The 23,364-nt window shown below is 40.8% G+C and overlaps 1 protein-coding gene and 2 long non-coding RNA genes across 5 annotated transcripts in view; 1 reads left to right on the forward strand and 2 right to left on the reverse strand.

Moving 5' to 3' along the window:
• The window catches only part of LOC109448655 (uncharacterized), a 37,184-nt gene extending 19,910 nt beyond the window's left edge, over positions 1-17,274 (reverse strand). Inside the window, exons 1-3 of the long non-coding RNA XR_012496033.1 lie at positions 17,228-17,274; positions 16,594-17,183; positions 13,814-13,959 (exon numbers count right to left, since the gene is read on the reverse strand). This is a non-coding gene — a long non-coding RNA (uncharacterized LOC109448655). The remainder of the gene's footprint in view (positions 1-13,813; positions 13,960-16,593; positions 17,184-17,227) is intronic.
• LOC141571163 (uncharacterized) lies at positions 15,961-17,907 on the reverse strand. The gene is made up of 2 exons (XR_012495873.1): positions 17,824-17,907; positions 15,961-16,042 (listed from the first exon to the last, which is right to left on the reverse strand). It is a non-coding gene; the product is annotated as an uncharacterized LOC141571163 (long non-coding RNA).
• Positions 17,086-23,364, forward strand: part of SLC44A1 (solute carrier family 44 member 1) — a 178,524-nt gene continuing 172,245 nt past the window's right edge. Inside the window, exon 1 of one of the 3 annotated variants that reach the window (XM_074330783.1) lies at positions 17,086-17,373. In XM_074330783.1, the coding sequence (XP_074186884.1) occupies positions 17,338-17,373 (36 nt within the window). In that variant the 5' untranslated portion in view covers positions 17,086-17,337. The remainder of the gene's footprint in view (positions 17,374-23,364) is intronic. The other 2 variants (XM_074330782.1, XM_074330784.1) reach the window with 2 other exon arrangements.

Here is a 23,364-nt window from a genome sequence, read left to right on the forward strand (position 1 = left end):
TACACAGAGGATAGAATGAGAATGTACATTCCATTGAAGCTCCAGAAGAATGGTTATGTCCCTTATATCTCTTTAAATAATTTTATAATAAAAAATAAACACACATGAAAGAGAGAACATAGTACTATAAACTCCGTCACCCAGATTCCATGAATATCAAGATTTTGCCACAATTTTTTCATTTTCTCTTTCTATTTATGTCTTTTTTGGTGTGTTTTAAAGCAATTCCCAGAGCTAATATCATTTTTTGCCTGAGAGGCAATATTTGAATACCAAATGGCTGAGAGTTTTCCCAAACCAATGAAAGCTACCATCCATACAGATTCAAAAATTTCAACCATTCCCAAGCAAGATAAAAAGAAATCTACATCTAGATACTTTCTACAGAAACCACAACATACCAAGACAAAGAGAAAATCAGAAAAGCAACCGGGGGATTACCTTACTTGCTCAAGGCCAGGCAGCTTATGAATGACAGTCAAGCCTCCTTTTGGGATCATTTAGTTCAGAATTCAGCATCTTTCCCTAATACTACATTAAGCCCCTATCCTCTAAGCCCCTTGCCCAGGTATCATTCAGAGAGCTGATCTATTTATGTACTCCTTCAGCAGCGGGGCCGGACAACTAATACCCAGGCTTTCGCTCTTCTGTTTTTACTGAAGGATTAGTTCTAGGCAGGGGCTTCAGACATCAATGACTCTTTGTCTGCATTTATAGATGAGAAAACTGAGTCCCATGTAAAGAGATATGCTGAGGACCCTACAGCTAACACATCATTGTTTTGATATCTAGGAAGTTCATGGTTGTGATGAAAACTGCTAACCATGTTCCAGATTTCTGAAGAGAGCTGGTTACAGGAAGAAAAATTTAAAAGATGTTCCATCTGATTGGAGAGTTGATCTGTGTAAATATTTCTTTCTTTAATTTCCTAATGAGATAAAGGAATTGGATGTTCTTTGTAAAAAAGCAGTCAGAGAAGTAAATGAATACCTTCTGCCCGGGAAGGTTCGGAGCAATCAAAGAACTGGTTGAATTAAAGCCACTAACAGTTGAAGGTTAAAGGAGACAGGAGAGAAGACAATAAAGTGACATTTAATTCCAGCCTAGTCCAAACGTTGTTGGAAAGTGTTAGCTGTACAAAACATTTCAATCAAACTGTGTTTGGAAAATCAGGACTCAATGACTGATGAGCTAAAGAAACCAAAAAATTTACCAACATTTTTTTAAATAAAATGTTTTTCAAATTTTTAGAAGACTTCACATATCAGAAATTTCACTTTCTTATTATAGAAATTTCAGAAAATATTGAAAAATATATACAATAAAATAAAAGTCATCAATAATTCAGTAACTAAGAGTTACCCATTGGTAATGTACAACTGTTTCCTCATCTTTCTTCCATATACCTAAATATGTTTTTACAACTATCACTGTGATAAATATTCTCATTCATAAATTTTTGAAAGCAATTCTGGTTATATCCTTTGACTATATTCCTAGAAGTGAGGTTATAAAGGTATAAAATAATAGATTTGATAAGAGATTGGGCTTTTAGTCAAACAGAGCTGTATTTGAACACCAACTTTGCCACTAACGAGCTCATGCTTATAACCCTGGCCTACTTATAAAACTTCTCTACGTCTCAGTCATCTCCTCTGTAAGAAAAAAAAAAAGAACCTACTTCAGCTTAACATACATCATAGGTTCATATTAAAAGTTAAAATAATGGAATGAATGTACCGTTCCTGGAATACATACAGGAAGTGATCAATTATTATTGTTGACTTTGGATAACATGATTACTAAGACTTTTGTCTTTTGTATACTTTTGTAAAAGTAAAAAGGTATACTTTTTTATACTTTTGTATATTTTCATAAATTAGAAAGCATTTACGTATTGCTATTGTTGCAGAAAAACATTACTCTTTGTAAAAGGTAGTGATACTTCTTTATTGGGAAGTAGTCATATTTCCATGATTTGTTTTCTTCTCTTTCTGCAACACAAAAGTAAGACCCTAGGAATCTCTTTGGTTTTAAAGGACTTGTAGCAAAGTAATAACAATTGATTCCTGTTGAGTGCTTACTATATGCCAGGAACTTTGCAGTGGTATGCCAAGAGCAGGGTGGTAGGAGTGGCTGGCTCTGGCTCAACAATAGAAGGTGCATTGTCTGCAGAGAATTTTACAAAACAATCAAGCCCAGTCTGTCTGCTTTTTATTATTACCATCTGCCTGCAATTTTAAATAATGTCAGTGATAAAATGCCCTTTCTGAAAATATCTTTGGTTGGTCTACCTTTGAAATTGTTGAATTTTAATATTAATAATGTATATTTGTGTTATATAATAAGTGTACATACACTTATAGATATGTTTATTACATAATATGAATATGTAATACTTGTTGCATAATACTTCAAATTAGCAAATATTTATTACTTATTGCTTAATAAATATGGTATATTCTTAATGGAAGTTAATCCAGACAACCCCTAGTTACACAGTCCACCCTGACATATGTGGACACAGCTTCATGAGTTTGCTTCAAGAATAAGTTTATAACAGTTAGGAATTGTTCAAGTTCATTTAGGGCATTATTCGTTTATCCAACCCCTGTGGTAAGACATATCCCAAAATTTAAACAGTAAATACAAATAAAGAATTACAGCACAGTAGTTCTAAAGAAGAAATGGGATTAATTTAATTCAATCATTCCATGTAACATTTTTTTAATAAAAATTTAAAACCTAAAACGATAAAACTGTGAACTGCAAGGTATAATTGTTTAGTAAGTGTATATCTTAGTTCAAACTGTGGGGGAAGAAGAATAACTTTCCCTTTACCCTTCTAGGTTGTTGGCTGAGACACCCTTGTAATAAAAAGACAGATTAACAGAAGAAAAACAAACAAGTTTGATAACATGCATACCTCCTCTATACATGGGAGGTTCCCAGGAAAAGTGAGTAACTCTGAAATGGCCCAAGACACCACCTTAAATACCATCTGCAGCTAAAGGCAAAAGAAAGATGGGGGGTTGGGGAGCAACTTTTGGGGATTACCAGGAAAGAACAGCAAGTAAGGGTATGGTTGTTATGCAGATTTATTGGTACCTTCTTCATTGATAAGAGTTTCTAGAAATTTAGTCATCCCCTCTTTCTGGTACAGCAAGGAAGACCCCCTTACAAATGGAGATTTCCTTTATACATATGTCTCTGACACAAGGGTAACTTCTACCTAGTTTTCAGAGCTTTCTCCTGTGTCTGTTATATCTTTAAAAATAATTTGGCTTAAAATAATCTATATGCCAAAGAGGCATATTTTGGGGTAACAAATTCTGCTTCCCTTCAATACAAAACATACATTTAGTTCTTAAAAATTTGAAACTAAAAGATAAATTAAGAAAATGATTATTAATGAAAATAATTTTATTATTTAAATGAGTTAAAAATGATCTGTTCCAGGTGTCAAACATGCCAAACACACCATTTGTAACCTTGCAAACTGTTACCCTTCATTTAGTTATCACAGATGAGGACACAGGTTCTTCTGTAACTTGCACAAGGTCCACAGCTACTAGTAGTTTGCTGAGCAGATTATCAAACACACAGTTGTCTGATGCCACAGCCCAAGATTGTACCCAGTGTGTGAGGATGTTTGAGATGCTAATGAGAAAGGCAACGTAAGAACTAGAAGTTGTGATGCTCCTTTTGCCTTGCTTTAGAGAAGGTCATTACCTTTGCCATGAACCTTGACTCCTATGATTGTAAATTATCTCTATCAATACTCTCCTAAACAATTACCCAGGGGCCTTCTGAAAGAGTTTATGCACCTTCCCATAGGAAGCAGTTTATTTTCCTTTCCCAGAAGAAAAAAAGGCCCATTAAGCTTCTAAATAAGACCTTTTTTGCTAAATAACATTAAAATAAAATAATATAGAGGGCCCATTTTTTCAGAGTTTAGAAGAGGCTACAATGGTAAGCAACATGGGCCTTCTCAAATAGGTTGGTACCCGAAGGTACTGAGCTCACTCCATATTAGCATGCCTTGACATTTACTTCCTAGAGTGGTTCCAACATTTACAGTGTTTTAAAATGTAAGACTGCTCTCAGGCCACAACTTTAATTCCACTGTGACATTCTCCTTTCCTTTTACCTGAAGTCATGAATGAGTTGTGCTTAGCAGCATATGAAGAAAATTGCTGATATCAGGTAAAGGACTGGTAATAGAATCAGAATTTTAATGCTGGAAGTTTTGGGATCAGGTTACTGAAGGCTTTCCTCTGGCAAAATTTAAACTAGAACTTTCAGTGAAAGGTCTCCCTATGGAAGGATTTACATCCTAGGAAGGCACTTGTGTAACAGAAAGGGGCAGGAAGAAGAAATGATAAGAATTCACACATAAACCTTCATTAAGGGAGTGTTGTATGTTATGTAGGTTCTCATATTTTCGTCTTCACAATGATCTAAATGAGTTTTATTCATCCCTATTTTACAGACGGGAAAGCTTTTGTCCTTAGCAGAGGCTTTGGGACTTGCCCAAGGCCTCACCATTAGTGAGTGGCAAAACAGGTATGCAAACACATCTGTCTCACGTTCAGGGACCTTCCTACTATGCTACCACTGCCTCCCACACATGGCCACTTCTATCCGTCAAATGGCATGATGAAGTTATGAAAAGAAAAGACAGTGGTTAAGAGCACAGGCTCTGGGTTCAGCAGATTGGGTCTAGATGCTAATCGAGCCACTTGATAGCTATATGATGGTGGGCAAATTATACCTTGTAAAGCAGTGACAGTAAATGCTGACCATATATTACAGTTATTGTACAGTTCCTTCTTCTTAGTTATGTGAGGATATGATGAGTACTAGCTGATGAAATGCAACCAAAAGAGAGGAGATTCAAGATGGCAGAGTAAATACTGTGCCTGCTTCCTTGCATGAGAACATTAAAATTACAACTAAATTATAGAAGAATCAACTTGGAGAACTATCTGAAGTCTGGCTCAACAAAAGTTTTATAACTAAAGATATAAAGAAGCCATGTTGAGACCAGTAGGAGTGGCGGAGATGCCAAACGCCTGGCCCCAAACCTCCATGTGGCGATTGTGAACTGGGAGAAATATCTTGGTCATGGAGGTACCTCCCTGAGTAGCGAGACACCCCAGTCCCACACTGATCTCCCCAGCCCAGAATACTGGTGCTGGAAAAATGAACCCTCATAATGTCTGGCTGTGAAAAACTGTGGGGATTTCAGCTATCCATGTGGGACAGAAGGCTGCAGGAAACCCAGACATCTTCTTAAATATCCCGTGCACAGACTCACTCATTCTCAGGCACTCACCTCGGGCTCCAGCGGAGGGATGGTGACTTGGGAGGCATCGGAGGCATGCAGGGGACAGACTTAGGTGTGTAGCTTTGAAGTGAGGGCTGGAGGACAGTCAGCATTTTCCCTGTATGGGGTCTTCCTCCCTGGCAGTTGGCAGGTGGACGCCATCTTTCCTGTGCTGAGCCCTCCCTCACAGGACAAATCTGAATCTGATTGGCCTGGTGAGCTCTGCTGGGACCCTGCCCCACCAAACTCCCCCAACAGAGGCACTTTCTCTGCAAGCAGCTAGTCACACCTGCATTGCACTCTTTCTTGAAAAACTATCAGAGTCCACAGGACCCAGGCAGACAATAGCTGGCCTCGTATGCTCTGAGAAGTTTGCTGAGTAGCTCCAGGCTCAGCACGGGCACCAAACCAGAGTGTACATAAACCTAGTGACTCCCTGCCTCACCCAACTCATGTGCACCACGAGGCTTCATCAGGATCTGATCCTTAAGGGAGCCGGCAGGGGGCAGCAGGCCTCGCAGTGTCCTGGCTTCTGTGGAGCTGTCCCAGGCCTGGTATTGGTGGCAGCCATCCTCAGGTTGCAGTGTGGCCTCTCTTACATATATCCAGGTTTAGCACAGGCAGCAAACAACTACGGGTCACTCTGTAGCTCCTACCAGGTAGTTCCCGACCTGTCACAGGCAGTGGGTGACCCAGGCCTGCACCAGAGCCCCTCACAAGAGGTTCCAGAACCAACATACTTGGAGGTTGGCTTCAGTCCACAGAAATCACCACCCAATTAGCCCCACAAGTGGCACACCCAAAAAGCGGTCTTAATAGGCACCAGAATCTGCTGGGGCAAATCCGACTCAGTGGTGTAAGTCCCCTGCACAGTGACCTGTAACCTGTGGATGTGGCCAAACTCCACAGCTAATCAGCCTGAGGGGCAATCCCACTCACTGATGTGCCAATAGCATTTAAGGCTCAACTATAACAGGAGGGCACATAACAAACACAAGGGACACTCTTGGAGCACCCAGAGCAGGTGACCAGGGAGACTGTGCCAGGGCCCCACAGGGCACCTACTACATGAGGCCACCCAGCCAAGACTGGGAGACAGAGCAGATCTACCTAATGCATAGAAACAGAGAGGCAGCCAAAATGAGGAAACAAAGAAATACATCCCAAATGAAAGGACAGGAGAAAACTCCAGAAAACGAACTAAACAAAATAGAGGCAAGCAACCTACCAGATACAGAGTTCAAAACAATGGTTATAAGGATGCTCAAGGAACTTAGTAAGAACTTAGAGAGACAGCAAGCATAAATAAGGACACAGAAACCATAAGAAAGAACTACTCAGAAGTGAAGAATGCAAGAACTGAAATGAAGAATGTACTGGAAGGAATCACCATCAAACTAGATGAAGCAGAGGTTCGAATCAATGATTTGGAAGACAAGGTAGCAGAAAATACCCAATGGGAACAGGGAAAAGAAAAAAGAATAAAAAGGAAAATGAGGATAGTTTAAGAGACATCTGGGACAACATCAAGCATAACAACATTCACATCATAGGGCGTACCAGAAGGAGAAGAGAGGAAGCAAGGACTGAGAATCTATTTGAAGCAATAATGACTGAAAACTTTCCTAATCTGGTAAAGGAAATAAACGTACAAGTCCAGAAAGTTTATAAACAAGATGAACCCAAACAAACCCACCCAAGACACATTATAATTAGAACGGCAAAGGTTAAAGACAAAGAGAGAATCCTAAAAGCAGCAAGAGAAAGGCAACTAGTAACTTATAAGGGAGCTCACATAAGACTGTCAGCTGATTTCTCATCAGAAACTTTGCAGGCCAGAAGAGATTGGTACAAAATATTCAATGTGTTGAAAACCAAGGACCTACAATCAAGATTACTCTATCCAGCAAAGCTATAATTTAGAATTGAAGTACAGATAAAGAGCTTGCCAGGCAAGAAAAAGCTAAAGGAGTTCATCACCATCAAACCAGCATTATAAGGAATGTTAGAGGGACTTAAGATGGGGAAAAAAAGAAAAAAAGAAAAAAAAGGAAAAAATCTAAATTATGAATAAAATGGCAATAGCTACATATCTATCAAGAATAACTTTCAATGTAAGTGGATTAATTGCTCCACTCAAAATACATAGGAGCACTGAATGGATTAGAAAACAAAACCCTTACATATGTTGCCTATAAGAGAAATCACTTCAGCTTGAAAGACACACACAGATTGAAAGGGATAGAAAAAGATACTTCATGAAAATGGAAACAAACAAAAAGCTGGGGTAGTAATACTTATACCAGACAAAATAGACTTTAAAACAAAGGCCATAACAAGAGACAAAGGAGGACCCAGTAATCCCACTTCAGGGTATTTATCTGAAGAAACCTAAACACTACTTCAAGGGGACATGTTCATCCACATGTTCATTGCAGCATTGTTTACAATGGCCAAGATATGGAGGCAGCCTAGGTGGTTGTCGATGGAAGAATGGATAAAGAGGAGGTGGTACATATATACAATGGAATATTTCTCAGCCATGGAAGGGAATGGGTTCTTGCCATCCACAGTGGCATGGATGGATCTGGAGGGAATTATGCTGAGTTAAGTGTAAGAGAGAGAAAGACAGACACAATGTGATTTTGCTTATATGTGGAATATAAAGAACAAAATAAACAAACAAAACAGAAACAAACTCATAGAGACAGAAAACATATTGATCATTTCCAGATGGGAGAGGGGGTTGGGAGTGAGTGAAAAAACAGAAGGGATGAAGAAGTACAAATTGGTTCTTACACAGTAGTCATGGGGATGTATGGTACAGCATAAGGAATATAGTCAATAATATAATAACTTTGTATGGTATCAGATGGGTACTAGATTTTTGGGGGATGATAGATGGAAGGGGGTTAGCGGGCAGAGTGAAAAATGTGAGGGGATTAAGAAGTACAAACTGGTAGTTACAAAATAGTTATGGGGATGTAAAGCATGGGGAATAGGGTCAATAATATGGTAATAACTATGTATAGTGCCAGGTGAGTATTAGAATAGTCAGAGGGATCATTTCTTAAGTTATATAAATGTCTAACCACTATACTGTACACCTGAAATTAATATAAAATAATATTGAATGTCAACTGTATCTGAAAAATTTAAAAAGGGGGGAAAAGTGAAAGGGAATAAGAGGTCCAAATTTCCAGTTATAAAACAAATAAGCCATGGGGATGTAATGTATGGCATATGTAATATAGTTAATAATATTATGATACAGTGTCAGATGGTGGCTGGACTTATCATGGTGATCACTTCTTTAGGTATATAAATGTTGAATAACTATGGTGTACACCTGAAAGTAATATAGTATTGTATGTTAGCTATATTTTAATTAAAAATCTTTTTAAAAATTTGAAAAAAAAAAAAAAAAATTAAATACAACCAAAAGAATGTGTGTCATTTCTGTGCTGAAGCAGTGAAAAATCCATGGGTGATTACCAATTTCTTCTCTCTAAGAAGTTGAGAGACTTCACGTTGCACGGCACACAGCTAAAGTATCTGTGATCCTCCCTAAACCTGGGTACCTGAATGATTATATGGAGCAGACACTACCATCCCACCTCTCCCCAACCAGGCCAACTGCTGTGTCATACATACTGTAAAGGAGAAGTAAGCCTTTGTTGTATTAAACCACTTAGATTTATGATAAATTTGTTGTACCAACATAATCCAGTCTATCAAGACTATTGTTACATCTCATTTTATTAATCTCTAAAATAGTGATAAAAATTTTTACTTCATAGAATTATCATCGTGAGGATAAAGAGATTTCTATAGGCTACACCTGAATATATTGTCAAACTAGCATAAGGCAGGAGGAACGAGTTGAATATTACGACAATCTTTGTGAATCACTGTCTGTTTGTTTTTCCCAAATGTAAAGGAAAGTGGAGTACATGATGTACAAGATTCCTCACCACTAACGGCAATGTTTTGTTACTTCTCACCCCTAAATTTTTCTGTCTTCTAAATTCGGTTATTCAATTGTCTGACTCAAATTCATTGGTGATTATTTCTGTGTCAAACGCTGTATTAGAAGCAGACTTCAAAGGCAATTCATAAGAAGGAGCAATCTGGACTTTCTCTAAATCCAAACTGAAAACAGGGTGCCCATTTTCTGGGAATGGAGAGAGGATAGTCTGGAGAACCTTGGCTTAGTTTCTCTTTCCTACTTTTGAAGAAGCCATAAATGAAACTCTCCAGGAGGGAGTCTAGGAAGGCTGGTGATAGCCATGAGATGGCCCTTCAGGAGGGGAACAACATGTCATTTTTGCTTTAGTACTCATCTTAAATATCTTTCTACATCCCTGCAATAGGCTGAGGGGGAGTAAGAGAGCAAAGGTCTCAGACTAGCAGCATCTTAATTATGGAGATTAGAAATACTTTATGCAATGGACACAGACTCTTCTAAATTACATAGTATTATGGAAAATGACTTTGTCTAGTGCCAATGAGAAAGGAGCTCTGAGAAAAAGAACAGGTGGATTTTGACAGTTTGTCCAATAAAATAATAGCTGGGGGGACACTTTGAAAACCAGGCCAATGCTACAATTTTCATAGCCTGACACAAATCTCTTAACAGGACTTAAGGGAATGACTGTAGCTCAGTTTCAAATTGCTTGTCCAGCCAGACCTCACAGCCTCCCCACCTCTGCCTTCATTTTGTTCCGCACCACACTAGGAGACAGACTACTTACAGTAGCACTTGGAAAGTGAGTAAGTTGGCGGTCAAGTCTGGGCTCAATTCCCAGGAAATTTATGTCCTTTGCTCACTTGGAGAAATTGTTAGTAACCCAGAAGTGGTACCTTAGTATTCTGAACAAGTTCAATTACCTCCCATGGCCTAGTGATTTCCTGCCAGACATAGGAGCACATGGTCCTACACAAATTGAGGCCCATTGAGAGCATCCTGAAGACTGAATGCTTTGGGCAGAATATGGAGGACTTCTGTCAATCATCCTTAGGCATCATTTTGCTAAATTGAGCAGCAGAGTTCACTAGCAGGGGCAACAGCTTTAGCACCTACTGTTTTTATTATTTAATCTCTCCTTCCTTTAGACTTCCTTTTAAGATATCATCATAGTGATAGTTTTAAAGCAAAATCTCCCTCTGTTACCTATTTGCTCTAAGTGCTGTGTTCTTCTTGTGCGTATGAGGTGCAAACTCCAAGGAGGCCAGGGATAATGCAGATGGGAGAAGCTGGCTTCCATTAGAAAAGACTTTAGAGAGTGTTGGGAACTGTGGCAAATGGAGAACTCATGGCAAGATCTCCATCCCACATGCTCTTCTTGCAATGTGACATTGATATTTCTTCCATTGGAGGTGGGTGATGGTGGCATCTATGGTCCCTTGAATCTGAATGGGACTGTGACTATAGCAAAAGTCATGCTACCGTGTTTCCCCGAAAATAAGACCTAGCCGGACCATCAGCAACCGGTTCTTATTAATTTTTGCTCCAAAAGATGCATTAGAGCTGATGGTCTGGGTAGGTCTTATTTTTGGGGGAAACACGGTATCTCCTTTCTGAGGCGGGGTTATAAAAGGTAAGGCGGTGTCAGCCTGGTCCTCTTGGAACCCAGACACCATGCTGCCAGAAAGCCCCGGTTACACAGCCAGGTTCCTTGTAAGATTCTGGCTAACAGCCAACAGCCAGCATCAACCACCAGGCATACGAGCGAGGAAACTTTATTTCCTCATCCACTGTCTGATGAAACCACATGAGAGCCCCAAGCGAGAACTGCCAGCCTACCTGCGCCTACTCAGTCCCTAGAACTGAGAGATGATAATATATAATCGTTGTTTCAAGTCACCAAGTTTTAGTTTGATTTGTGATACAATAGATAACTGGAGCATCCAACAGATTTTATTCATTTCTAAGCCTACACCTTTGCTTAAGTCATTTTACACCTGAAACTCTTTCCCCACCATTCACTTATCGAAAAAACAACCTGTCCAACAACCAGCTCAATGCTGCTTCCTCTATGAAGCCTTTCCTGACTATCACATTTAACAGTGATCTGTTATTTTTCTGTACTCTGGACACTGCATACTTTCTCGACTATTAATAGGTCATTTAGGAGGACTCCTTCCCCTCTACAGACATTTAATAAAAGTATTTTAATACAGTTTAAAGACAACACATGCTATAAACAATATCAAAGTCTATAATTCAGAAAGTGTCTCCCATCTGTCTTGCTCCATTTCACCCCCATTTACCCCCATCTCCTTTCCAAAGGTGATTGGTCTAACAGAGTGGTATTTATTCTTCACAACCTCTTCTACACACACACACACACACACACACACACACACACACACACACACACACTTCACATAAATAGGATTCCATTGCAATACTGTTTTGTAAAGTGCTTTTTTAGTCAAGGGTACATTGTAGTTATCTACATCAGTTAATACCAATCAACCTTATACTTTATAATACCTGTCTAGTATTTCCTATTATTTAACCAATATTCTATTTATAGAAATTTAGGTTTCCCCCATTTTTTTTTCCTTCTTGAAAACCAAACTGTATTGCTGTTGCATACATTACTAGAAGAATTGCCAAGGTAAAAAAAGCGCATTTTTTAAATGTTGCTATAAATTCTTACATTCCTCTTCAGAAAGAGTTAATAATATCCCCATCAATAGTACACGAGTATATGATAGTACTGTGACTTTTTCTGACACTGGATACTATCAAGCTATTAAATCTTTGCCAACTTGATAGGTGAGTAATGAAAGCGCCTGATTTTTCAGTCTTAATGTTAGTGAGGTTGAGCAGCACTTCACATTTTATGAGTCCTTGTATTTCTTTCACTGTGGATTTTGTCTGCTATGTCCTTTGCCCATTTTTCTATGGAGAGTTTTTTAGTTTTTGTTTTTAATAGATTTTTGAGTACTGTAGATAATAAATGTCTTAGTCTATTTAGGTTGCTTTAACAAAATGTCATAGACTGGGTGGCTTATAAACACCAGAAATGTATTTCTCACAGTTCTGGAGGCCACAAGTCCAAGGTCAGGGTGCCAGCATGCTCAGGTTCTGGTGAAGGGCCTTTTCTGGGTTGCAGACTGCCGACTTCTTGCTGTGTCCTCACATGGTGAAAGGGGCTTGAGATCTCTCTGGAATCTCTTTTATAAGGCACTAATCCCATTCATGAAGGCTCCATCCTCATGACCCAAGTACCTCCCAAAAACCCAAGTCCTAAAACTATCGTCTTTGGGGGGTCAGGATTTCAATATATGAATTTTTGGTGACACATACATTCAGACCATTGCAGTAAATCTTTTATATATCACTTTGCAAGTATTACTTACCTGTTTGTTGGTTGTGTTTATTTATGGTACCTTTTCCATCTAGTTTAAAAAGGTTTAATTAGTTAATCCAATTTGTTTTTGCTAAGGTATTAGGCTATAATGTCTTCCAAAGAAAAGTTCTGTATTTCCAATATTATATAATTAAATGTTATTCCAGACGTTTTACAGAAAAAAAGCCAAACATTTTTAAGAAGGTAATCATTAAATATTTCAAATAACCTTTTCTTTGAGATATTCTTGGGCATTTATACATCTAATTTCCTAAGAACTCATTGATAAAATTCATTTATTCTTTGAAAAAATATTTATGACACATTCTTGGATATCAAGCTTGTTTCTAGGTTTTTGGTACACAGTGGAACTTGCGTAGTGGAAGTAAGAATATAATGGTTAACAAACAAAAAATGTAATGTAGCTAAGATTTTTTATAAACAAAATGAATCAATCAATCTCTGTGGACCCCCTCTGAGTTTATATACTATGTGGACTCATTCCTCTCATTACATTTAAGCTATACTCTAATTCATGGTTTAAATGTCTTTTCACCTCACTAAAATGTAAACAACTTAAGGGCAAGTAATGTACCTCATTCATCTTTGAATCCCTAGCATCTAGCTAAGTATCTGGCTCATTATAATGACTCAAGAAGTATATTGTTAAACAAACAGATTTCTGTACTTTATAAATCGCCTCTTTCCTTCTCAAATGAATATTCATAATCCTGCCTCCCTTCCCCCCTTTGCTCACCACTCCAAAATAAAACCAACACTAGTTTTATGTTGGAAACAGCTCAAATCCCCAAAGACTGATGTTTGCATATGTGATACTTAATCAAACAGGCTTAGTTGTTAAGAAGGAGTCAATTAAAAAAATTATTGAACTACAGATTTAAAATGTCATTCAGAAAAGTATAGGGAAATGCTATCCTCTACTAAACACCAATTCACAGTAAGAGATTTTTAAGAGAACTTGTAAGTTTTCTGATCTTGCAACAAAAATCCAAGTGAAACCATAAATAAAAGCCAGAGTTATTAATTAACACTGGAGAAACATCAACTTACAAGTGTGGACAGAAACAAAGTTGCAGAGCTAAGGATTTATAAGTCTCACCAGAGTCTTGCTGGAAACAATGTTGTATTATTCTGTCACATGCCTGAGTTCAGGGAAGCTCTTTTCAGGGGTGCTAACTTCAGGGTTTTAACCGGGAGGCTGAGATACATTTCCATCTTCTGAAATAGAGACTTGCTCTTTCCTCTCTGGAAATGAATGAACAGTTACAGCCCTTGGTTACAATTAGTTTTCGCTTTTGGAGCATTTCCCAGGGGTGACGTGAACGCTTGCAGGAGGTAGTTGTGAGGCAGATCTGGAAGCTTGGGTTCTGCTGAGGCAAACGTGCTCTTGTGGGATGCGGCTATGCACAGTATGTGCTAAAATGTAAATAACACAGCCTAAGCACCAAATGCCTCTTTTTTTATTTTTTAATTAGAGGACTATTTTGAGCAGTTATAGATATATACAGATGCATTTATATTTCTGTTACGCAAAACCCTGAAATCATGAGAACAATGAGTCAGGCTTTATTATAGCATCAGAAAGACTATTAGTGCAATGTTTTCCCTCGGTGAGTGGCCAGCACCAAGCCCTCCATCTGAAGCTGGAAACCCTGGAATTCACATGGCCAATTATACGATACTAAGACCACTGAGAAGCGTTTCTGGCTGGCTCAGCTGGTGATCTGTTTTTACCCTGCAGCACCAAGATTGATAGACCTTATAATTTTATCCTGGTTAGGGCAGATGCTGTTCTTACATAAGTTTTATTTTAAAATCCTCTTTTTCTCAAAACAAAAAACAAAAGCAAAAACCCCTAAGCCCTTCCCAGTGGCTTGCCTTGATGACACCTCTTGGTGGTGATATCAGTACCACGATCACGGGCTAAGAAAAAAAAAACTTCTCTTTCGAGATCTCTGAATTTGCAGTAGTTTAATTTCATTGAATGCTGTGCATGCTTGTTTATGAGAAAGAACGTAAAGGAACAGTAATTTGGCCCCTTCTAAATCACTCCTTTTATGAGGCTTCTTTGGTTGTGAGGGGGATGGGAAAGAGACTCCTTAGAAGTCACAGAATATAAATTCAGGAGCTGTTAGTTTCTCTCATGCTAATGATGAGGTATAATTTTAAAACATCACATTCATATGCATATGTGGTGCATATGTACATAATTAGTTTATTTACAAGCACCTCGCAGAACCTTAGAACTTGATAGTCCCATTAACCCTTAAAGGGAAAATGAGTTCAGATCAGTCAAGCAAAAAGGAATGTGCTCCCTTTCAATTATATTCACTCATCATCCATGTCTTGGAAGGAGACCTCCAAAGAAGTGAAATACATTTTTTCTGAAGCACTGCCAGTCTGTTACAAACGAGTATTTATCTGCTTCTGCCGTTCTAATTACAAAATAAGCACTAGCTGCTACATGGAATAACTACACTGAGCAAAAAGAGTTTTATAATCTGAGAGAAAGGCTCCTATATTGACTCTGCTAAGAGATACAACTCCCCTTTCCTTGATTATAAAGAAGGAAGACAGATGGTTTCTTGTTTAAGACTGTAATTTTACTTTCAGCCTCCTCCCTCAGTTAAAAACAAGATGTACTTTGAGGCTGTGAGGGAAAGTCTCAAGGGAAGGCTTTTTATTCCTGGTTGCATTGAATAATTCAACAAACACTTGAGATTGCTGAGGGAGGTACAAAGAAGAAAATGCTCTCCCTTGTTCTCAGGGAGTTTACAATCTAATTGTGGAGTTTACAACCAGAATTGGGACTACAGCCATTAAATTTTATTTTTTCACTTCTATTTTATGGCCTAATGTTACTGGTAACACACTTAGGATTCACCAGCCCAGAGGTATGGTGGATCATCTGATCAAACTGAAGAGCACAGGGAGGCGAATGCAGAGGAAGAATTAATGATCTCAAGCAGTACTTGTTGAGCGTTGACCGACCTACTAGCTGTTTTCATGTTATTTCATCTTGACAACAACCTTCTGTGGACATCCCAATTATTTCACAGAGGAGGAGAATGAGGTTTAGAGAAGGGATTCGTCCAGTAACATCTAGGAAATGATACTGGAACACATCAACTAGGAATTCTCTGGCCTTTTCTTTAGCTGTCCCCAGGTTCCCATCTTGACTTTCCTTTGCTTAGATTCCCTTTCCAAAGCTCGTTAAAGTCTACTTACTTCTGTGCTATTTCCCCCCCCCCCTTGGATTTTGGGTAATCGTTAAAACTTGATGTCTTTTATTTGGTCAGGCCTTCTCGAGTCTCATTCCCTTGCATCTCTGCAAATAAAAAAAATAATTTTTTTTTAACTGATTCTGTCTTTGAGACATTCTTTGACAGGATGAAATGAAACATAAAAGGCTTATAACAGTGCCCAGTACCGTGGTTCTCTTAACATTAACCACGATCTTTAGTTTTATTCTTGCCACCTTGTAACTGTTCTCATCTCACACTATTTCCCAACGACTCTTTTGGGGCTGCAAATTCCTTGAAGGTCGTGACAACACCTAGTCTAACTTGTTGCTACAGGGACTTGTAAGAAAACAAAAACTTGTGTCTTCTGTTCACCTCTTTATTCCCAGCGCCTTTAAGCTACTGGAACTTAGACTGTCTTCCGTCTGGATAAGAAAGTTTAGTTCAGCTCCAATATGGCTCTGAGTTGGGAGACCTGGAGAACTTTTTGCCTTTTCCCTATTTTGGCTCTTTATAACAATTTTGACCTTGGGTGCGTTTCATTACTTTCTTAGCCCCCTTTCAAGGCTGTTTCCACATCAGCAAAATGAGGCCAGTAGCAACAGACGCTTGTTTCTCTTCGTCTCCTATCACTTACCCCTTCTCCAGGGAAGGTTTATTGTGTACGTTCCCTCTGGATAAAAAGCTGCCGTCGGAGCAGTAAGAAGCCATTAGGGTCTCTGGGCTGCGCTCCCAGCGGGGACAGCGAGCAACTCCGGGCGCCTCGGCCGTGTCTCCCGGTCCGGAAGCAACCCGGCCCAATAACGACTGCGAGCCCGCCCAGCCCTCGGGAGCCTCAGCCCCGGCGCCCGCGCCCCGAGCCAGCGCTCTGCCTCGGTGCCACCGCTAAATGGGCTCGGCACCGCGCAGGCTCCGACGCGCGCCAAAGGGCCCGGCCTCGTTTTGGCCACCGCCGCCCCGCCGCCCGCGCGGCGCTGCACTGGGGGCGGGGAGTCTGATGGGAGACGCGCGCGGCGCTGAGGAGGCGGCGGCCCGGGAGAGGGAGCGGGAGAGGGACTGGGCGCGGGAGGCGGGAGGCGGGGGACAGGGGGAGGCGCCGCCGCCGCCCGCCCCTTTCCGCTGGGGAGCAGCTGCAGCAGCAGGAGCCGAGCAGGAGCCGCGCAGCCGCCGCCGCCGCCGCCGCCGCCGTGGGATGTGGCCGGAGCTTGCCCCGAGCCGCGCCGCCTTCTGAGTGCCCGCCGCCGCCCGAGCCGCCGCCGTCACCGCCGAGCCGTGCGGGGCCAGGCCGCGCCCTCCCCGGGCGCCCGCCGGCTCGCATGCCGAGGGGCTCCGGGGCGTAGCTGCGCGCCCGGCGCCGCCTCCGGGCTCCCCCGGCCCCGCCATGGGCTGCTGCAGCTCCGCCTCCTCCGCCGCACAGGTGAGGGTCTCCCGCCTCCCGGCCGCCCGCCTGGATGCCTCTCCTGCACCCCACTCCCCGCGCCCCGTGCCCCGCGCCCGCCGCCCGATGCCTCTCGCTGCCCGCGTCCCTCGCCCCCCGCTTAGCCCGCCGTGCACTCCAGAGCCCCCCACCCCCCCCCCCGCCTCTCCTGCTCGCCTGTCCCGCAGATGCCCTCGCGCTGGCTCCCCGGCTGCCGACCCGCGGGCGCTTCTGCGCGGCCCCCAGGGCGCTCAGCTCTTTTCCGCCCCTTCGCGACGTGGCCTCCTCCTCCCAGTCACACCTGAGCAGCCCGTCCCGCTCGCTTGCAGGTAGAGGCCACACAGGGGCCTCCTTTCTGCCCCAGGAGGCACCCCCTTCCCTTGTCGTCTGGCCTTGCTCCTCTCTTCCCTCCCCATCACCGACTATTTTCTGTGCTCCCAGGAGGAGTACCTCCAGCTTGGGCTCTTCACCCGTCTTCCACCTTATTCCAGTTTCTGCTCCATTAGCAATCTGTCCCTTTTCTCCTGCCTGCCGCCCCCCGTCCGGGTTCAGGTGTTTACGTGTGTCCTGGAGCCCTTCCACGGCCCACTTCCCAGATCCCACCCGCTCGTCTCCCCCCCCCCCATCCCCCTTTTGTGCCTTGACCCCGGGCACCGCGGCCTCTTCTCACACCGAGGCCCCTGCGGGAGCGCGGGGACTAGGCAGGAAAGGAGATTGGGCACCTGGTGGGTGACGGGAGCGCTACGGAAACTCCCTCTTTGTTGCCAGTGTAACAGGAGGAAAGGTGCCGAATTTAGTTTTTCTGTGGGCACTGGCTGAATGTTGTCGCTGAGGGCTGAGATGCAGAGATTTCTCCTAGCTGCTACCCTGCCCCCATTCAAATTTCGCCAACCTCCTCGCTCTCTCTTGCGGATCCGAGCCCTTAACCTGGATGGAAATGTTTAGACAACTGTATAAGGATCAAATGTAATAGGACTTGACTGCTGGCCACTAATAAGTGAGAGGACCTGTTTGTAAATTACCCAATTTAGTGGATTAGTGAGTGTATTTACAAATACGATAAGAAGCAATCAGGAATACTGCATCAAACTGTCTGGTGGTGGTGTATGAAAAATAGGCTCTGACAACGCCTGGGATGTAATCTCACAGTTTCATTAGGGTAGAATTTAACTGTGGTCTTTGATTTGTTTGTTTGGGGAGGGGGGAAGACAAGGGCTCATGTTTTTAGAAATAAAGGCTGGTGGGCTCTTGGTGAAGAAACATGCTAGTTTGGAAAAAAGAAAAAAATCCTCCAGAGATCTAGCATCTGTGATAATACCAGAAGTGTTTTGCTGCTGTTAAATGACTATATATAACTCAGTTTTAAATAACCTGCATACTTGTTCTGAAAATCTGAGATCTGTTAGAAAAATGACTAGAATTGCAGATGAATGGAGGACATTTATGTTTTATCAAGTATCCATCCTTTTTGTCTAGTTCTTTTTTTTTTTGAGTGTTTGCTTACCTGTGTGCTTTTTTTCCCTACTAGTATCATAGACTGGTTGGTTTAGTTAAACCTTTCTATTTAGTTAGAATAGCAAAGAAAAACTATGTGGTGCTGTTGTGAAGGAGAGGTTCATAGACCAGGGTTTTCATATTAGCAAATAAAGATGTAGAATTACACAACACCTTTCAACTAGTTGGGGATTTTGGAGTGGAGGGGGGATCAAGTTGAGTGCTATTCATCTAATATTTACTTAAATATTATTTTCACCCAAAAGGTATCTTTTATATTGCCTTTCTTTTAAAGAACTGGGTAACTTTACATCCTCTTTTGGTGGTGAAATGCTTTTAAGTCAGGAAAGTACTGGTAGTTGATGGATGGTTTGTTCAGTGCATGAACAATTAAATTTGGGAGGGATGATGCTACACCAGAACTCTGCTTTAATAACAGGTATTAGTAAGTCTTGGCATTTCTCTAGCTCCCTATCGTACTTTTCAGAATGCTGTCACATACCTTTATTTTCTTTGCTTTTTCCTCCTCTTGGAGCCACCGTTTCCTTCATGCCATGTTCTACAGACAAGATGTATGTCATGCACCCCAAGGGGTGCGTTTTTTTCCCCCTGTGAATTCCTATAACCAATCAGCAGCTGTCACATGCCTTTTAGTTCAGCTTTAGGGACTTGTAGTGCTCACTGGAGCATTGAGGAGCAGATTTTGTGCCGAAGAGCTCATCATTTTTTTTTCCCCTTGTTTGAGATTTTGGCATCATTCTTCATTTGTGAAATGTTACCAATCTGCTGACATTTTAATATTCCATTTAGGAGCATCACCAGCATTAAAATATTACTGTATCTGTATGTGTTGTGTTGAAACAAAATAGGGATGCAAGACCAAATCTTGTCCAGTCAAGAACCTCCATATCACTTTGAGCCTCTCCTAACGGCCTCAACTATATTTTCAGGCAGAATGTTTCTTTCATCCCTTCTACTGGATTGTAAGCTTCTGGAGTATAGGAACTACTTTTGTTTTCCTCATCTTTGTATCCACTGCAGTGCCTCACTATACCTTGTACATAATCGCTGTTCAGCAATAGTCAATGAACAGATTATATACACAGATTTGAACATCTGGCTCCCAAGTGACATTGAATATGAATCCACCCCTGACCCATGTGTTGTTTCACTTCCATGGGCTGGTTGACTAATTCTACCAAGGCATCTTCTTCTAAACTCAGATTTGAACTGTTGAAGTTAAATTTCACCCGCCTTTCCCACATTCCTTCCTATTGTGTCAGTGGTAGTGTCAGTTTACAAAATGAAGCAGGTTTTTCCTTTTCTTCTGGGCGCTTTGCTTAATGCTTATATTTCAGTGAGAGCAGTGGTTATAATATTTTAAAAAAAAGCTTGTCTGCAAACTCTAATGATAACCTTCGTGCCACATCAAAACAATGTGCTTTGAGGTAGTCTGCATTTCAGCTTAGCTTTTCTCTGGTTTGTCAGCAACTTTAAAGCCCTGGCAGGTTTTAGCAATGTAGATTAAGTGTGTTTCTTTCTCTAGTAGGGATTCACTTTTAAAATCTAATTTATTTTACCTTATAGTCTCTTGCTATGTTGTAGACTCTCCTAAGAGAGTTCATGGTCTTCTAAACTGTTTTATCTCTTGTAGTCTGTCCTGGAATTATTTTCATTTTCTTGGCAGTATCTGGGTATCATAGTTTGCCACCAAAACAATTATCTTGTTTTAGGATTTAGATCAAAGAGAAGTGTCACATTCTATACTAACTTGTATTGCATTGCTGAAGGAGCAAATGATTGGCAAAATAATTTGTCCTGTATCAGGCACGTACATCTAAGAATGTGAAGCATGTCTTATGAGCCAGGGCTCTTACAGAACTCTTAATTATGTTTCGTTTTTTTGTTAGTGACCATTACGAGTTGTATCTTAATATTAGTAATTGCTCAAAACAAGCCAACACATGATGATAGCCTTTGCCTAAAACTCTCTTTGAAGGGAACATAAAAGTGAGATAGTCTTCTTGAGTTTTTTTTTATAACACTAATCCTCTCTAAGACTCTTAAAATTTATTCCCAGCTCTCCCTAATTCGTTTGTTCTGTTACAACCTGACATAATTTCTACTCTTATAATGTTAAACTTCAAAGTCCACTTGTAAATCTTCAGATTTATTAAATGTTCTTTCCCATTGACAAACCAGTTTGAATGAAGGAGGCTTTTGAAAGATTACTTAGCAAATTGCCCTAAGTCTTTGTCGTTAATGGTTAGATCATTATTTCTCACAGTAGTGCTTTGGAGGCCAGGAGATTGCCAAGTGCTCTGAAGTTCTCTCTCCTTCAGTTCTAACCTTAGAAATTGTGGGAGGGATGGCAGACAGTCTTTCTGATTGAACAAACTGCTCCTTTGTCTGGCTTTGGGATAAATTGTACTCATCTGTCTTGTCCCATGGTCTTCAAGTGGAGAGTTACATATTTGACTGTATTTTTTTCTAGCTCTCATATCTTGTCTTGGGAGTGATGAAAAACAATCAAGTGGTCCACAAATACTGGTTAACTTTTGAGTATGTTAACTGTTCCTTAACAGAATTTTAATAATACTGTAGTCTCCATTTGCTTTGTGGCATTTGAAGTCACAGGATAAACATGAAATTTGAAGAGTATAGTGCGAATTATCAACAAAGACTAGGTTGTTCCATTAAAATATTTCCAGCAAAATAGATTTGCTCTAACTAACAAAAAAGTGTCTAACTGGCATTAAGACAGTTTTTAGGATTTTTTTGTTTTGTTTTGTTTTGTTTTCTTCTTCTGAACACTATGCTGATAAGCAAAGAAGAGCAACTGCTCAAAAATTGTATAGCATTAAAATTGGCTGGATATAATGTGCAAATTTATTGCTATGTTTCGCAGCCATTTTCATGTCTTTATTTCTACATTTTTATGTCTGAAGTTGATATTACTTCCATTTCATAGCTGAGGAAATGGAGACTTGGAGATTGGGAAAGTTGGCCAAAGTCGCAGAGCTACTAAAGGAAGCAAACCACACCCCAGGTCTTCCGAATCTGAGTCCTACACTGCTCTTTCTGTGCTAACATGTGTGCTTCCCAATCTTAAATTGCAAATCACTTTAGAAAAGTTCCACTTAATAACATTTTTTTTTTTTTTCAAATTGGGAGATATGGGGAACAGTGTGTTTCTCCAGGGCCCATCAGCTCCAAGTCACTGTGCTTCAATCTAGTTGTGGAGGGCACAGCTCAGCTCCAAGTCCAGTGGCCGTTTTCAATCTTTAATTGCAGGGGGCTCAGCCCACCATCCCATGTGGGAATTGAACCGGCAACCCTGTTCTTCAGAATTCACGCTCTAACCAACTGAGCCATCTGGCAGACCCTCAATAACATTTTGAATGAAGGAATTTCCAAGTTAATTCATGCCACCGTTTTGGACTTCCTACAGTTATTAGCTGGGGAGCAACATAGTATATATAATGTAGCAAAACTAATCCAGTTAGAATGTTCCCAGTCTTAACAAATAGTGTCAAATACTCTTTGATGTGTTAATTCTATCATTAAAAATGTTATTGGCTGGGGAAGATAATTATTTGTAAAATTTTGTCTATATTCTGTATTAATTGATTAATAGTTGTTTTTTATGGCCCCCTTCCCCCCCCCAAGAAGAAAGAAATATTTTAATTTTGTAACTTTTGCTAAGATTTTTGGGACCCTGGGGGATATTAGAGAAAAACTAGCCCTACTATCTCACTTTTCTATTGAGCCAAACTAGAATTTAGACATATGAAGTGGTCTGAGGCAGAGAGATAGATATCTTATGAGGTAGCTAGGACTAGAAACCTAATTAGTCTCTTAATCTCTTGATCTTTCTGTACTACAGTTAATTCTTAATGTCTTAAATCTCCTTACCTTTGCAACCGTGGCTGCACATTGGAAACACTTAAGAACTCTAGAAAACACTGATGCTGGGGTCCCACTCCCAGAGATTCTGATTTCATTTGTTCAGGGGTGCTGCCTGGGTGTCAAAATTTTTTTAAGTTCCCCTGTTGATTCTCCTGGGTTGCAGAGGTTGAAAACCACTGTTCCATACCCTTTCTGTAGGTAATATCATCTTCTGTGGTTTCAATTGCAGTCTGTATGCCAACGATTCTCAAACTGAATTACTGAGTTGAAACAAACTGCCCTCGCCCTCTGATCCTTATACCCAACTGATTGCTTAGCTCTTTCACGAGAGTATCTTGTAGGCAAGTCAAACTTGGCATGTCGAAAACTGAACTCAAAATTTGTGTAACACACACCTTTTTCAGTATCTCTGGTTCACTGAATGATACCAGTATCCTGGTGTGGAAACTGGAAACCTGAATCATGTAGGGAACTTGCCTTTCATTAGTTCGCATCTAGTCATGACATCTTACCTCTTTACCCTTCTCAACACCACTGCCAGCGTTCTAGTCCAAGCCTCTGTCATCTCTGGCCAGAACCCTCCTCGCA

Source organism: Rhinolophus sinicus, linkage group LG04 (assembly GCF_036562045.2).
Source record: "Rhinolophus sinicus isolate RSC01 linkage group LG04, ASM3656204v1, whole genome shotgun sequence".
Taxonomy (NCBI): Eukaryota; Metazoa; Chordata; class Mammalia; order Chiroptera; family Rhinolophidae; genus Rhinolophus; species Rhinolophus sinicus.